The sequence below is a fragment of the Manis javanica genome, chromosome 17 (assembly GCF_040802235.1).
Source record: "Manis javanica isolate MJ-LG chromosome 17, MJ_LKY, whole genome shotgun sequence".
NCBI lineage: Eukaryota > Metazoa > Chordata > Mammalia > Pholidota > Manidae > Manis > Manis javanica.
This window is the reverse complement of record NC_133172.1, coordinates 60860343-60874294: the sequence shown is the minus strand read 5'-3', so window position 1 is coordinate 60874294 and position 13952 is coordinate 60860343. Positions and strand designations below refer to the sequence as shown.

At 39.9% G+C, this 13952-nt stretch overlaps 1 protein-coding gene across 1 annotated transcript in view; it reads right to left on the bottom strand.

The window, feature by feature from the left end:
* USP10 (ubiquitin specific peptidase 10) overlaps positions 1-13952 on the bottom strand; it is a 60676-nt gene that overhangs the window by 32561 nt on the left and 14163 nt on the right. Inside the window, exon 2 of the mRNA XM_036993761.2 lies at positions 4187-4255. Within this exon, the coding sequence (XP_036849656.2) occupies positions 4187-4255 (69 nt within the window). The remainder of the gene's footprint in view (positions 1-4186; positions 4256-13952) is intronic.

Here is a 13952-nt window from a genome sequence, read left to right as displayed (position 1 = left end):
GGTTACACTGAACCCATAGCGAACTTGCCGGGGCTGAAACCCATTGGCAAGACAATTAGAGAATACAAAGTCAAATCAACTCAGTCTGAAAATGGGGCTACCTCCATGTGAAGTCAGCACTGCCATGTTTTAGGACCTGCCCTGCTGTCTAAAGACTCACACACAAACCGTGAGTCTCTCCTCTGAAATCCCATTAAGGCTCCAAACACTGAGAGTAACTAACTGCCTTAACGCTGCAGCACGAACCCACACACGCCTGCCCCGTGTCAGACTCTCCCACCCTGGGCTTGTTTACTCAGTGCCTCCAAGGCTGAGATTTTGGAAGTTTCCAGAACAAGCACTCGCTCCCAATTTCTGAATACCGATAACGTGGTTGTGACTGGAGTTTTAAAATATGCTTAGTCAGTAAACTGACTATTTTTTCCATTTGGAGAAATTCATTTTTAAATCACTGGCTTGTAAACTAGAGCACAGCCTCAGAAAAGAGATCAGTTACCTTTAAAAAACTTAAACCGTTTAAGATCACATATGAAAATCAATTGAATGTGTTTCTTCTGACTCTGCCACACAACTGACCACCCTGTCTCGCCTGGGGCAAGCTTTCACGGAGGCAAATTAAAACTCAGGGTGGAGAGGAATAAGGCTTTTGTAGGCTGACAGGGGACTTGTACATTTCAACATCCTATGTTTCTCAAATTTTGGTTTTTCAGTTCTTGGCCCCACGAAGAGAAAAAATGCTTTATCAAGTTGCTAATAACCAAAAAAGTGTATGAAGATCAGGGCTGGATTCTAATTTATGCCACAGCCACACAGTAGGGACAGTGCTGGTAGGAGCTCCAACGACTTTCCTTGTGAGATAAAAGGCCTACCTACCAGTCACGGGGTGCGAGTGAAATAACCTCACCCACGTGCTGCCCGCCCACCCAGCACTGGCCCATTCAACAGTCCATGTCCTATCTGAGTATGGTATAATCATAACCCAGACCTCCAAATTATAATAATCATACTATTGAGAAAGATAACTCAGCCCAACCCTGTTAATTATCCTGTATTTTCCTTTTTTTGGGTTACTGGCCACAGGTGATACTGACAGACACTGGTCAGACCCTTCCTGCAAGCTCAATGCATCTGAAAGGTAAAAAAAAAGACGACAACCACTAAACATGCCCAAGACATGAAGATTTCTGGCTGTAACTCATTTCGATGAGACACGGCCATAGCTTCTGCAAATAAAAAATCTGGCGTAACTTTACCATTAACACCCGTGTTATCTACTAACATCTGTCACACACAAGGTCTCATAACCTACATCATGATTTCCCAATGTTTCTGTGAGGTAAATAAGTACTCACCACTTTAAAAAGTGGGGTGGATTCGAGATGGTAGAATTGCCCAAGACCACCGAGCCTGTTTGTGTGGCAGAGTGAGAAAGAAGCCCATCTCTTCAGATGGTGTGCTCTGCACCTTCATATCACAGGAAAATCTGAGTTTCTATTCTGACACTGAATCGCAAGCAGGTAGTCACAAACCAATACATGTGCACATACTTGAAAAAAGCTTTTATAAAGTACAGAAGTTGGGCTTTCATGGTTCTTTAAAACCTTATTCACAAAGAGCACAGACTGCCGTGTTCCTCCAGGTACCACCATATTATACCAAAATTACTGATAACTTGAATCATTAGCAGAGAACATAGAGTAGAACCTTAACCCTCACGCTTGGGGAATATGAGATCTGACTTTGTTGTTCCTAATTAACTGGGTTTTTTTAAAAATCAGAAAGCACTAAACTTCAATCCTTATTCTACAGTATTCTAAAATGCTTACATACATTTTATTGCCTTGGGAAATACAACATGTAATTTAGCTTTCACTACTTCCTGGCTCATATTCTTAGATTCCTTAAAATTGTAACTGTTAACATCAATAAATGTGATAAATTAATAAATGCACTGAACTGAATCTATTCACTTTCTAAACTGAAGTCTGATATAAAGCTTTATTTTCTTTCATTTCCTTTTCCTAAAGTGAAAAGGAACAATAAATCTTTGTTACATCTGTATAGCTTAAATAATACTTTCAATATGTTCTCATTTAATCCTCTCTCCATCACCCTGAAAAATTTTAGAACTCAAGAAGCCAAGGTGAAGAATGAAGGGCATGTAAGGAGCCCAGCCAGACCCAACCCCTGGCCTTCCAACTCCTATTCTAAAGAGTTAGCTCCTCCTGCCGTTTTACCAATAAGAGAACCCCATACACAAATGCTGAGTATTCATGCAAATGTAAGGCTCTACAGGAACTAAGGGACCTAACAAGGCTAGCCTATTAAAAGTTAAGATTTTACTTACAATACACTTACCTCTCTCCATTTTCTCCCTTTTCAGTGCAGTTTTAACACAGTTTTTATACTTAAAATATAAACCTGAAAAAATGTTCTGGCAAGTTTTTAATTAAACTAAAACAGGAACAATTAATCACAGGAAGAATGGACATAAAGACCTGGATGGACACCACAACCATGTTTAGGAATTAATATAAAGATGTTCATTCTTCTACAAATGAATCCATAATTTTAGTGCAATTCCAACTGAAATTTCAATAGGACTATACATGAAACTCGATCATAAATTCCTAAGGAAGAGTCACGGATGCAGGAGAGCGAAAGTACTTGCACGCGTAGGGAGAGAGCGTGTGCCCTACCCTCCTCATGATCGTAACTGACTCTAAAGCTTGCAGTCAGCAGTTAAATACGGTGCTGATAAAGGCCCACAGAGCAGGGCGGCCCAGAGAGAGACCAAGCACGCATGGCAACGTGCGAGCTGACTGGCAGCACTACGAAGGGCCGAGCTCTCCAGGAAGTGGTGCCAGGACAACTGGCTCCTGTTGTCAAGAAGGGGAACTAGAGCTCCACCTCACACACACACGAAAACCAGCACCTCGATTTCAGAGGTATCACATACCAAAGTGAAAACAAAACCTTTAAACTTTCAGAAGAAAACAAGTATCTTTTCTTATTTATTACCTCAGGGAAGAGAATACTTTCTTAAAATTTGTTTTGTTTTTTTTTTTAGTCCAAGAATCTATAAGCCATGAGGTAAGAAGTCAATACATATGCCATTAAACTTAAAAATATACTCCCCTTACCCAACAACAAAAAAAAAAGTGGATCATATATGAAGCTTAAAAGCCCTCATGCTAGTAAGAGATATCTGTAATATGCAAAACCGATAAACCACTTGATAAAAATATGGACAAGGGATACAGTTAGGGTAATTCACAGAAGTGGAAATCTGACATGAAAATAGTGAAACAGTGCTAAACCTTGTAATCAGGAAATATAAATTAAAACAATGAGAATCCATTTATAACCCATCAGATTAACAAAAATTTTAAGTATGCCTGTATTTAAATTAGCAAGAATTTCTTTTAAATGAGATGGAGAAAACTCATGCACAGCCAATGGGAATGCAGGTTCAAAACCACTCAGAAAGCAGATTAGCAGTCTTAGGAGAACTGGAGGTGCTTATTCCTTGCAGAACCAGCAATTCCATTCCTGGGACTATACCCTGGAGAAACCCACAGAGAAGCATGCCCGTGAAAAACGCTTATTGTAACCCTTTTGTAACAATGAAGAAAGAAAACCCTGAATGGTGCTCAATAGGAGAAAAGCCAAGTAAGTTGCCGTATGTTCAACCAGCGGTATGTAGCAGTTACAATCAAAGGGCAAGAACAAAATGTATCAGCAAAAATAAATCTAAAGAATATGTAAGCTTAAAAAATAAACTACAAAATCATGAAACAGTATGAAACCACTTATGTGACATTTTAAAACACAGAAAACAATTAAATATCTGCTGATACACACACATGCACAGTAAAAGGTAAAAATCACAGGACATGATCCTTACCAATCTCAGCAGTGTTGTTTCTGGGAAAGGAGGGGAATGAGATGGGGGAAGTGTGCAGGAGAGTATCTATCTGTATCTGTAACATTTTCCTCTTTATAAATACAGCAAAATGTTAACATTAGCCAAAACTGGTTGGCACCTTCAGGCATTTCTCATACTAGTGTCCGCACTTTTCTATATATTGGAATTCTTTATCAAAAAGCATAAATTAAAACGTCAAGACCGTAACATAACCCTTAATCTTATCTACATACACGCTCAATAAAAGTTTTGTCTTACCTCAACTGAAGAGCGAGGAGTCACAAAGAACTGATTGAATTCATCAGGGCTAAAATCTCCAAAAATATACTGAAAAAAAGAGAGTCACTGATCACATAAAATATACGAATTACATACTTTCAGAAAGAATGCTATATATGATACCAATTCTGTGAAATACTTGGGCCAGAATCTCCAAGACCCTTTCTCAATTAAATCAAAGGTCTGCAAACAGATTTCTAGGTGTAGTATTTTCCATTTACAAATAAGAAAATACTACTTAGCCTTTTCTAGAAATTGTCAAAGAACACTCCGAAATTGAAAAAACTTATTTTCAAACAGGCCAATTCTCTTCAAACTCATAAGCTGTCCTGCTTGCAGGAGAATTTTTTAGTTCACAAACATTTCCAGTTGTTCCATTTACCTTTCTGCTGACTCATGTCACTACCTCCATTTCAGTTTTCTCTGCCATACATACTAAAGAAAAGCAGAAAACGTGGTTCAAATGGGAAGACAGGGAAATCCAAGAAAAGGAAAATCTTAATGACCCTGATGAATGAGCTTTAAGAATATTTATATGACTTTTTAATTTAAAAAAATCATGCACAAAAATATTGTTAAATACACACGAACCTAATTGTGAACCCTCATTACATAATTTTCCAAATGTGACTTTCTAGAAAAACAACAGATCAAACCGCATGGAAGCAGGTTTGGTGAGCGCCTAGCAGTTCATATTCTCCCCGGGGCTTTGGGAGCCAGTCATTGAGAAGAACCAGTATGATTAGATTTTTACCACACTGAATCAACCGTTAATCACTCATTCACTTAATCAGTAATTATTTAGACCCTCCTAAGTGCCATGGACAACAGTGGGTACTGTGGATAAAAATGGTTAGCAGAGTTGGGTTCTTCTCCCTTAGAGAGGACAATCTAGTAACCTACAGGGAAAGCTACGAACATATATTCAAAAATCACCCATAACTATGTATATATAAATGGATAATACCTACTATTATTGTAAATGTGAAGAAACGGCAGCTAACTCTCACAGCCTGTTGGTAAGAATGCACCAGTACTTCTAGGGAAACATTTCTAGAGGGCTCTTTGGCAAAAGTTACCCAAACAGTAAATACCTATTAAGAACAAAAACACCTTCACGTAATATTCACATGATATACAGGTAGGGAAAAACGTCCAAGATACTGTTACATGAAGAAAACATTCTTCAGGTAACATAGGCAGGAAAATGGATAAACCTTTGTTTGCATGAAGAGATACTGGAAAGGGAACCAACAAGGGAATGTGAATAAAGGTAGCAGAGCAGAAGTGAGATTTCTTAGGGTATCTTTTCAGAGTATTAGTTCTGAACATCAATACCTTAACTAAAAAAAATTAATAAAATCAATGTTAACAAGAGAAATCACTGTACAACTATTCAAATATGCCCATTTTGCAGAGATGTGACAAGTTTGTACCTAAATTTGCTCCTGTGGTATCACTGACAACAGATTAGAAGTCAATGAAAACATTCAATCCAAAAAAGGCAGCAAAAGCAACTGCCAAATGCTGACCATCAAAGCTACAATAAACTACCACTGAGCACTTGACAACGGCCGGCCACGGCTGTTCTCGACTCCCGACATAATTTCCTTAACACTGGCTCAGATGTCTCAATGAACAACTCCATCAAAATACACGAGTCACATTCCCTTGTCGCTATCAGGCCTATTTTCAATCCCTAAAATGAATGAGTTTGTTGAAAGTGAGTGGTTACACTTCACCAATATAAAAAACAGTCCTTTCAATTCTGTGACTGAGATAAGAGGATTGCTAAGAAGCCGAGACCAGGGACTACGAACATCACTGCATGGCATACCCCACCCCAAGGAGTTTACTTAGGACCCCACAATCCTGTAGACTGAGTATTCCCCATGAGCTCACGCAGATACACGACTTCATCTTTTTCCTGTATGTTTATGCACATGTTCCTGGCACTCAAACCGGAACCCACACACAGCGCAGCCACGGGCAAAGGCAGGCCTCGGGTCCGGGGCGGTCATTCCCACACGTCACACTGAGGCATCAGGCAAGGAGAGACTTAATAAAAGGGAACTTCCTGCCACCACAGTGCATGTGGGAAAAAAAGGATAAATATTTCTTTCAAAGCAAAGTAACTTAATGTCTCTTTGGTAACCATTTAAACATTCATTTGGAATGTTAAAATATCCATATAAACTCTGAGGCTCTGACATAATTTCAGTGCTTAACAAAAACATCTGCATCATTCAGAAATGATTACAGCAAGCATCATACCACAAAGAAGCATTTATTATCCACACTGTTCCAAAAAGGCAAATAGGAGTGTTGCTTATAAAATAAAATTCAGCTTAAAGTTATTTGGAAGAAAAAGTTAATTTTTTGATGTCCTGTTAAAACTACAAGAGCAAAGGCCAAATATTTTATTCAATAGCAAATCCCAATAAGCAGACATAAATTACACTCCCCTGCATTTTAGTGAAAATGATTTAACTAAAATTACATCTGACTAAAAACTGAAGAGTTTATCACAGAAATTCAGGACACCTAACTGCCATTAAAATGTTCAGATTTCACCATATCCTTCCCCAACAGCCTTCCTTATTTTCAATCACAAATTATTTTAGGTGTTTGGCAAAATGAAGAATGTTACCAAAAGTTGGGCGGAGGGTGGTTGGCACTCTTCAAGAAAGTCAATGTCATGAAAGGTTGTGGAAAAATTCCAGATTACACAAGTTAAGAGACATGACAACTAGATGCAATGTATCAGCCTAGATTGGCTCCTGTCCCAGAGGAAAATGCTATAAAGGAGATTATTAGGTCAACTGACAAAATTAGAATATGGACAGCAGGTTAGAAAAAAGTACTGCATCTGTGTAAATTTAACAAAGTGATAACCATCCTACTGTGGTTATATATGAGAGTATTCCTATTCTTAGGAAATACACATTCAAGCATATTGGGGCAAAAGGTCATATATACATACACTACTCTCAAATCTCAGGGTGCAGGAAAAAAGTCATGTGCCTATCTGTGTGTGCACACGTGTTTGTCTACAAGCAGCTGAGAGAGAACTCAGGCATACACTGATGAGTAAGCAGATGGGGTTAAACATCAACAGGTCAATCAGGTAAGGGTTCTTTGTACTGTTTTCTTCTCACATTTTTCATAAATTTGAAATTATTTCCAAGAAAAGAGATTTCTGGTTTAAAGCTAAAGTTGAGAACACTTGACTGTGAGAAAAACCCTTAGCCCTCTCTTAAAGTGAATATAAAATACGCTCCTTCCTTTAGAGGATTAATAAATACATCTTAAAGCCTGTTTTTAGGGGGAAAAAATTGTATGTGCTTGGGTTAAAAAAAAAAAAGCTGAAAGTGACCTGGACCTGACTTCCCTGGATTTACCACTTACTGAGGAAGAAAACGCCACTCACGACATGAGTTAGTTTTGTTCTGAATGAGCAGAATGAAATAGAACAGGACAATTAAGTTTACATGGGACACTAAACAGCAGAACAAGCACATTCTTCCCGCATCGCCAAAGCCTGGTGCGGGCCTGGCACTTCACAGAAGTGTTTGTGTTGCTAATGACTTTCCTCTTCTCATCTTCTAACAACTTCACCAACTACAGAAGGCCAAGCTGGGAACGCCTGAACCCCCAGCAGAGCAGGCTGCTCAGCCGAGTCATGGGGAGCAACACGAGGCAGCACCCACTGCTGCTCCCCAGCTGCTCCCCGGCCCTCCAGAAAGGCCTGTGGTCCAGGGACACACCACAAGAGCCCCGACCTCTGAGTACCCCCTCCAGGGGAAGCGAGCCTGCGAGGTGAGCGGCTCCTCTCCACCAGGAGCACAGCTGAGCTTCCCCTCATTTGCAACAGAGCCCAGCTCAGGCTTTGCAAACTCCCACTATTTCCATGTTTTGATTATTCTCTGATCCTTTCTAGAAAGGACATGAAAACAATATATGTATACAAATATACAGGAACCACTTATAAGGACAAGGGGAGAAGCCCACATGGAAACAAGACCCCTCACTGAAGCACAGCCCGTGGGCGCAGCCACTCTGTCATCTTATGGAGGAGACTGGAGGCCACAGCCCTTTGAGGGCCCAGTCTGTAAACCCTCAGGAAAGGGCTGGGAAGAACTGGAAATACCAGTGTTTTTGCTAAAGGAAAAAAGGAGATGCAACTGCATTCAAGGAAAGTGACAAGGGAAGACATTTATGGTTCCACCGCGTGACCTACAGCTCTCCACAGACCTAATGATGCCACAGGAAATCCCACTCTTCACAGGAAGACAGGAGAATGAGCACTACTACCGAAGCATGGCACTAGGGGGCGCTGGAGCACAGTGTGCTGCGCCTTCAGTCGACTTCTAAAACTTCAATTCCAGAAGCACTAACAAACATGTAGGCCACCAAATCAATGTTCTCTGCCTTCAGAAGGACTCATGGAAATAGGAGATCAGCCTCTAAAGCAAAAATTAAGATAGAAAGGCAGAGACCAATAAAGTATGCTGCACTTCATGGCATGTGCATCTTACTTCACAACCTCCAAGGCAGCCAGCCCACTGTGTGACCCCCACTCCAGGAACAGTGTCCTGCGCACAGGAGCAAAGCTGGGGGTAAAATGATGGTTCTAAGTCACAGCTAACAAGAACTGAGAAGAACTAAGAACTGTCCCAGCTAACAAGAACTGAGATGCATAGTCTTCTCCCTCGTTTCCCAGACCAAGTTGAACTTGGGTGATACAAGGAATCATTAAGGACTTACAATAAACCGTTTGGAGAGTGGTAGAAGTCTTGATTTCATCTCTAAAATGAGCATATGCCAGACTAGACAACCTCCGAAGTTTTCCCAGTTCCAAAAGGATCTCCTGGATCTAGCCAGGACTTTAGAAATAAACACGGGCTTAGAAATGTCCTCAGGCCAATACTAACCTAATGCCACCATACTGAAGACCCTTGCAAACATTATGCTGAGTGAAAGAAGGGCCACATATTGTCTGATCCCATTCATATGCAAAGTCCAGAGGAGGCAAATCCCTAGGGACACAAGGTGGACTGTGGCTTCCAGGGGTTGGGAGAAGGGAAAATGGGCAGTCACTGATAATGATATGAGACTTCTTTTTGGAGTGATGGAATGTTCTAAAACATTGATGGTTGCACAACTCTGTGAATATACTAAAAACCACTGAAATGTACAGTTATTTAAATGGGTGGATTCTACGGTACGCGAATTATACCTCAGTAAAGTTAAAAAAAATCAGGTCAGTACTTGCATGACAAGAACAATTTTTATTTCTTCATTAAACTTCATTGATCACAGCCCAGTACTTGCTGGATACTGACTGCCATCTACTCAATCACAGCACACTTTCAACTGGAAAGTGGTGTGGGTTAGAGATATGTGGAGACGACACTGTTCACAGCAGGAATTTCGTTCACTTTGCAATTGTACTGAGCACCAACTATTCCCACTGAACTATGCTAAATTAGGAGAATAAACTTAAAGACACACAGGGTTCAGGACATCATGACATGTACAGTTTCGTCACAGTGCAAGCGGACCGCAAGTTGCAGTGAGTGTTACAAAGGGCAAACGCAGGCACCACAAAGAGGAAGGCAGAGAAAGGCTTGCTCCTCAACGGCCTGGGCTGCGGCAGAATTCTGCTTCCTCTCAGCGCAGAAGGGTCCTGAGAGGGGACAAAATGGACAATCTGTGTTACAAAGCCACTCTCATAGACAGCATCCCTCCTTGGGATTCAAAAGTACTGCAGTGTAATCAACTTTCATGTGGTTTGTGCATGTATTCCTTCTATTAAAAGTGCTATCAAAAGTCCTCACTAGTCAAATCAGATTTCTAACAGGTTGGCCATATATTCTGTAAGTGTTTCATGGAGATTCTGAGCTAAACTTCGTTTCCACAGACCGCATCTCTAAATTAGAAAACATTCATTTAACAGAAATCCACTTCAACCAACTTTCCAGTCCTATGTCGATATTAGTTACATTACACAATGACGGTTAAATTTTAACTTGCTTTGCTCTAAACTATTACTAAACAGCAAGATAATAAAAATAGCCCTCATTATACAATAATTTGCTGTACAGAATTTTTATCACATAGAACAGAGCTAATAAATTAAGGAGTTAATTTGGTGCATGTTATCTGGGATAACCCCAGTAGAAATTCAAGATTCTGTAATGGCTAAAAAAACAGGCAAACACCTTGGTGCTAATCTAGGAAGGAAGGAAGGGAGAAAGGGAGAAGAGAAGAAAAAAGAAACACCATCAATTAAAAAGAAACTGTACCAGCAGCTCTCCCTTTGCTGAGGTCAAGGGGTGAATGAAAGGACAGGAGGCAAGGGGCACCAGGGAACTTTCCAGGGCTGACGGAAATATGGGAATGGTATCTTAATTGTGGAGGCGATAACACAAATGGGGCCATTTGTAAAAATTAATCAAACTACATCTTTAAATGGGTGAGATTCACTGCACAGATATTATGGCACATAAAGTTTAAAAAGAACAGAAACCAAGTTAAGTTCCTCTATGTATCACCAGGGGTTAGTGCAGTACTTGGTTTATAGTCGGTTTTCAAAACAGCTCTGTTGGAACAAATCAATTCTGGATGAGAAAGAAGAAAAGAAAAAACCCACAACAAATAAAAGTTCTAGGGATAAGGAATGATAACCACTCCATACTCCACACAACTGTAAACTTCCCAGAAGGCAGGGGACTGACAAATCTTAATTTGACTGCTCTGACTGATTTTAGTCTCCTGCTTTTACTATCGCCAGAAATGTTCTACCAGGAGTACAATTCTCATTTTTAAATATAATCTTTAATATAATCAAGATATAGCTTTTACTTTTTAAATATAACAATTAAACATAATCAAGACAACTGAATTAAGTTTTACATAAAACTTCAAGAGCATATCTATTTTGACCTAGAAGAAAATCATTCACAACTACCACATGGTCTCCCAACTAAAGAGAAATCAACTTTCAAATTTTAAATCTAGTAGGGGAAAAATATGCAATTCAAACCATGTGTGAGCAGATGCATTAGGATAAGCACCCTTTCAAAAATCCATTTTTATTTCCCACCCCACTATTCCTGACCATCAAACAGGTCACCTGTGTCCAGTGTGAAGAGGGCACTTATCTTTCTTCTCCCCCTTTTTTACCTAAATTTTTAAAACATAATTTCACTAAGAACTATCTACACAGTGTCTTACTCACTTTTGTGTCCCAGACATGGACTCATGTTCCTATGCACAAAAAATTCTATTTAAACTGATGCACAATAAAATTAAGAAGACTAAAAAAAGGGGGGGCATTATGATTAGCATGTACAGAGTGGGGGGGCGCGGGGAGGGCTGTGCAACACAGAAAAGACAAGTAGGGATTTTACAGCATCTTACTACACTGATGGACAGTGACTATGAAGGGGTATGTTGGGGGGGACTTGGTGAAGGGGGGAGCCTAGTAAACATAATGTTCTTCATGTAATTGTAAATTAATGATACCAAAAAAAAAAAGAATAAAAAAAAATTAAGGAGACTAAAATACAAAGTGTTGGTGAGGTCACAGGAGAAGGGGAATTCTCATGCACTGCCAATACAGGTGTAAAATGACACAAGTGCTTTGGGGAAAAAAGTGTGGCAGTTTCCTACAGAGAGAAGCGTACATTTTGTGTAATTCCTCATAAACAAAATTCTAGAAAAGGGAAACAGCCTATAGCAACAGAAAGCAGATTCGTAATTGACTGGGTACAGGGTGGGATCCCCAGCGAAGAGCCAAGAGGGAACCTTTTGGGCAATGGAAATGCTCTGTATCTTGACTGGTGGGAATTATCCCAGTGTATATATACATACACTTGTCAAAACTCAAACTGCAAACCTAAAATAAATGGGCAAATTTATTGTATTAAATTATAACTCAAACGTTTTTTTAATTGATACACAATCAAATTAATTAATGGATCTAATCTACAAATAAGGTGGATGAGGCAACCGAGCTCTTGAAGACCAAGGACCATAACAGTCTTTCATTCACATGAATAGAATTCTTAAGTACTCTGTATTTGTAAATAACCACATTGGGATTTTTTTTTAAAGATTTTATGTTCCTTGGTCCAAAGACTCTTAGAAGTGATGCCCACTGCGAGCTAAAACACAGAGCACAACGTCTGCGTTCTGCTGCTTGTTCTCATGGCCAAGGGTGGCCTCTGCTGTCACCCAATCACTGCCTCGAGTTGTTCCAGCTCAGCTCAGCCTTCATAACTACCTGAATCACTGACTACCTACCTACTCAAGCCCAAAATACACACAATTCTTGCCAACATTGAGTCAAAACTGTTGGTGGGAATGTAAATTGGTACAACCAGTATGGAAAGCAGTATTGAAGTCCCTCAGAAGACTAAAAATAGAAATATCATATGACCCAGTAATTCCACTTCTAGGAATTCACCCAAGAGAAAACAAAATCCCTGATTCAAACAGATATATGCACCCCCATGTTTACTGCCACCTTATGTTTACTTACAACAGCCAAGATATGGAAGCAACTAAAGTGTCCCATCAGTGGATGAATGGATAAAGAAGATGTGGTATGTAAACATAATGGAATATTATCCAGCCATAAAAAAGAAAGAAATCCTGCCATTTGCAACAACATGGATGGATCTAGAAGGTATCATGCTAAGTGAAGTAAGTCAGGTGGAGAAAGACAAAAACCATATGATTTCACTTATTTGTGGAATCTGAAAACAAAACAAAACAAAACCAACAATACAGCAGTGGACTCATAGACACTGAGACATGACTGGTGGTTACCATGGGGGAGGGATTGGGGTACATAGGTGGGAAGGGTGAGGAGGATGATAAAGAGCACAAAAACTCTCAATCACAATATAAGTGGGTCACAGGGATGGCAGTACAGCACGGAGAACATAATCAATGATTCTGTGACCCCTTCCTAGGTTGACAGACAGTAACTGCACTAGTGGGGTGAGGATTTAATAACATGGGCAACTGCAGAACTACTCACTGTGTTGTCTACTTGAAACCAATGTAAGATTGTGTATTAATGATACTTCAAAAAAAAACCTTTTGTGTTCCATTAAACAGAGTGCTACATGGGCAGAAATGTGTAAGTGTATCTGTTCTCCAGGATTTTTCACTTAATGAAATATGCTGGAACCAAACCAACAAATGCTCAGCCACTGAAGGCCGCCTGCCAGAAAGGAAAGCACATCACCAAACCAGAGCTTCCCGTTAAAAGACACTCACGGAAAAAGAAGTGTGACTACCTAAGTGATTCTCTTCTAATGTGCTAGCCATGCAGAAGGTCTCCTCATGTACCTTGGAGAGTCTAGGGCTGACTAACAAAAGTACGTGTTAGTGGTGCACACACCCTTCTCCTGATTTTTGGGCAGAAGTATAGAATGCACCTCCAAATGAGTTGCTTTGGTTGTTAATGAAAACCAAAGTTACTTAGAAGAGTTGGTCCAAGCAGTAAAAGCTGCAAAATGACTGTCTGCTGAAAATGACGGCATGCTACAAGGGCAGTCAATAGGTACAGATCTGCCGAGCCGACTGAAGAGGCAGGCAGTCCACGATCTACTTTCTCAATTTAACTTCCACCTAATGAAAAATAGCCTCCAAAGATTGTATAATTATGCAGGTATAGTTTACTTTACCAGCCAAAATAATAGATTGCACTCCATTCTTGAATTATGTG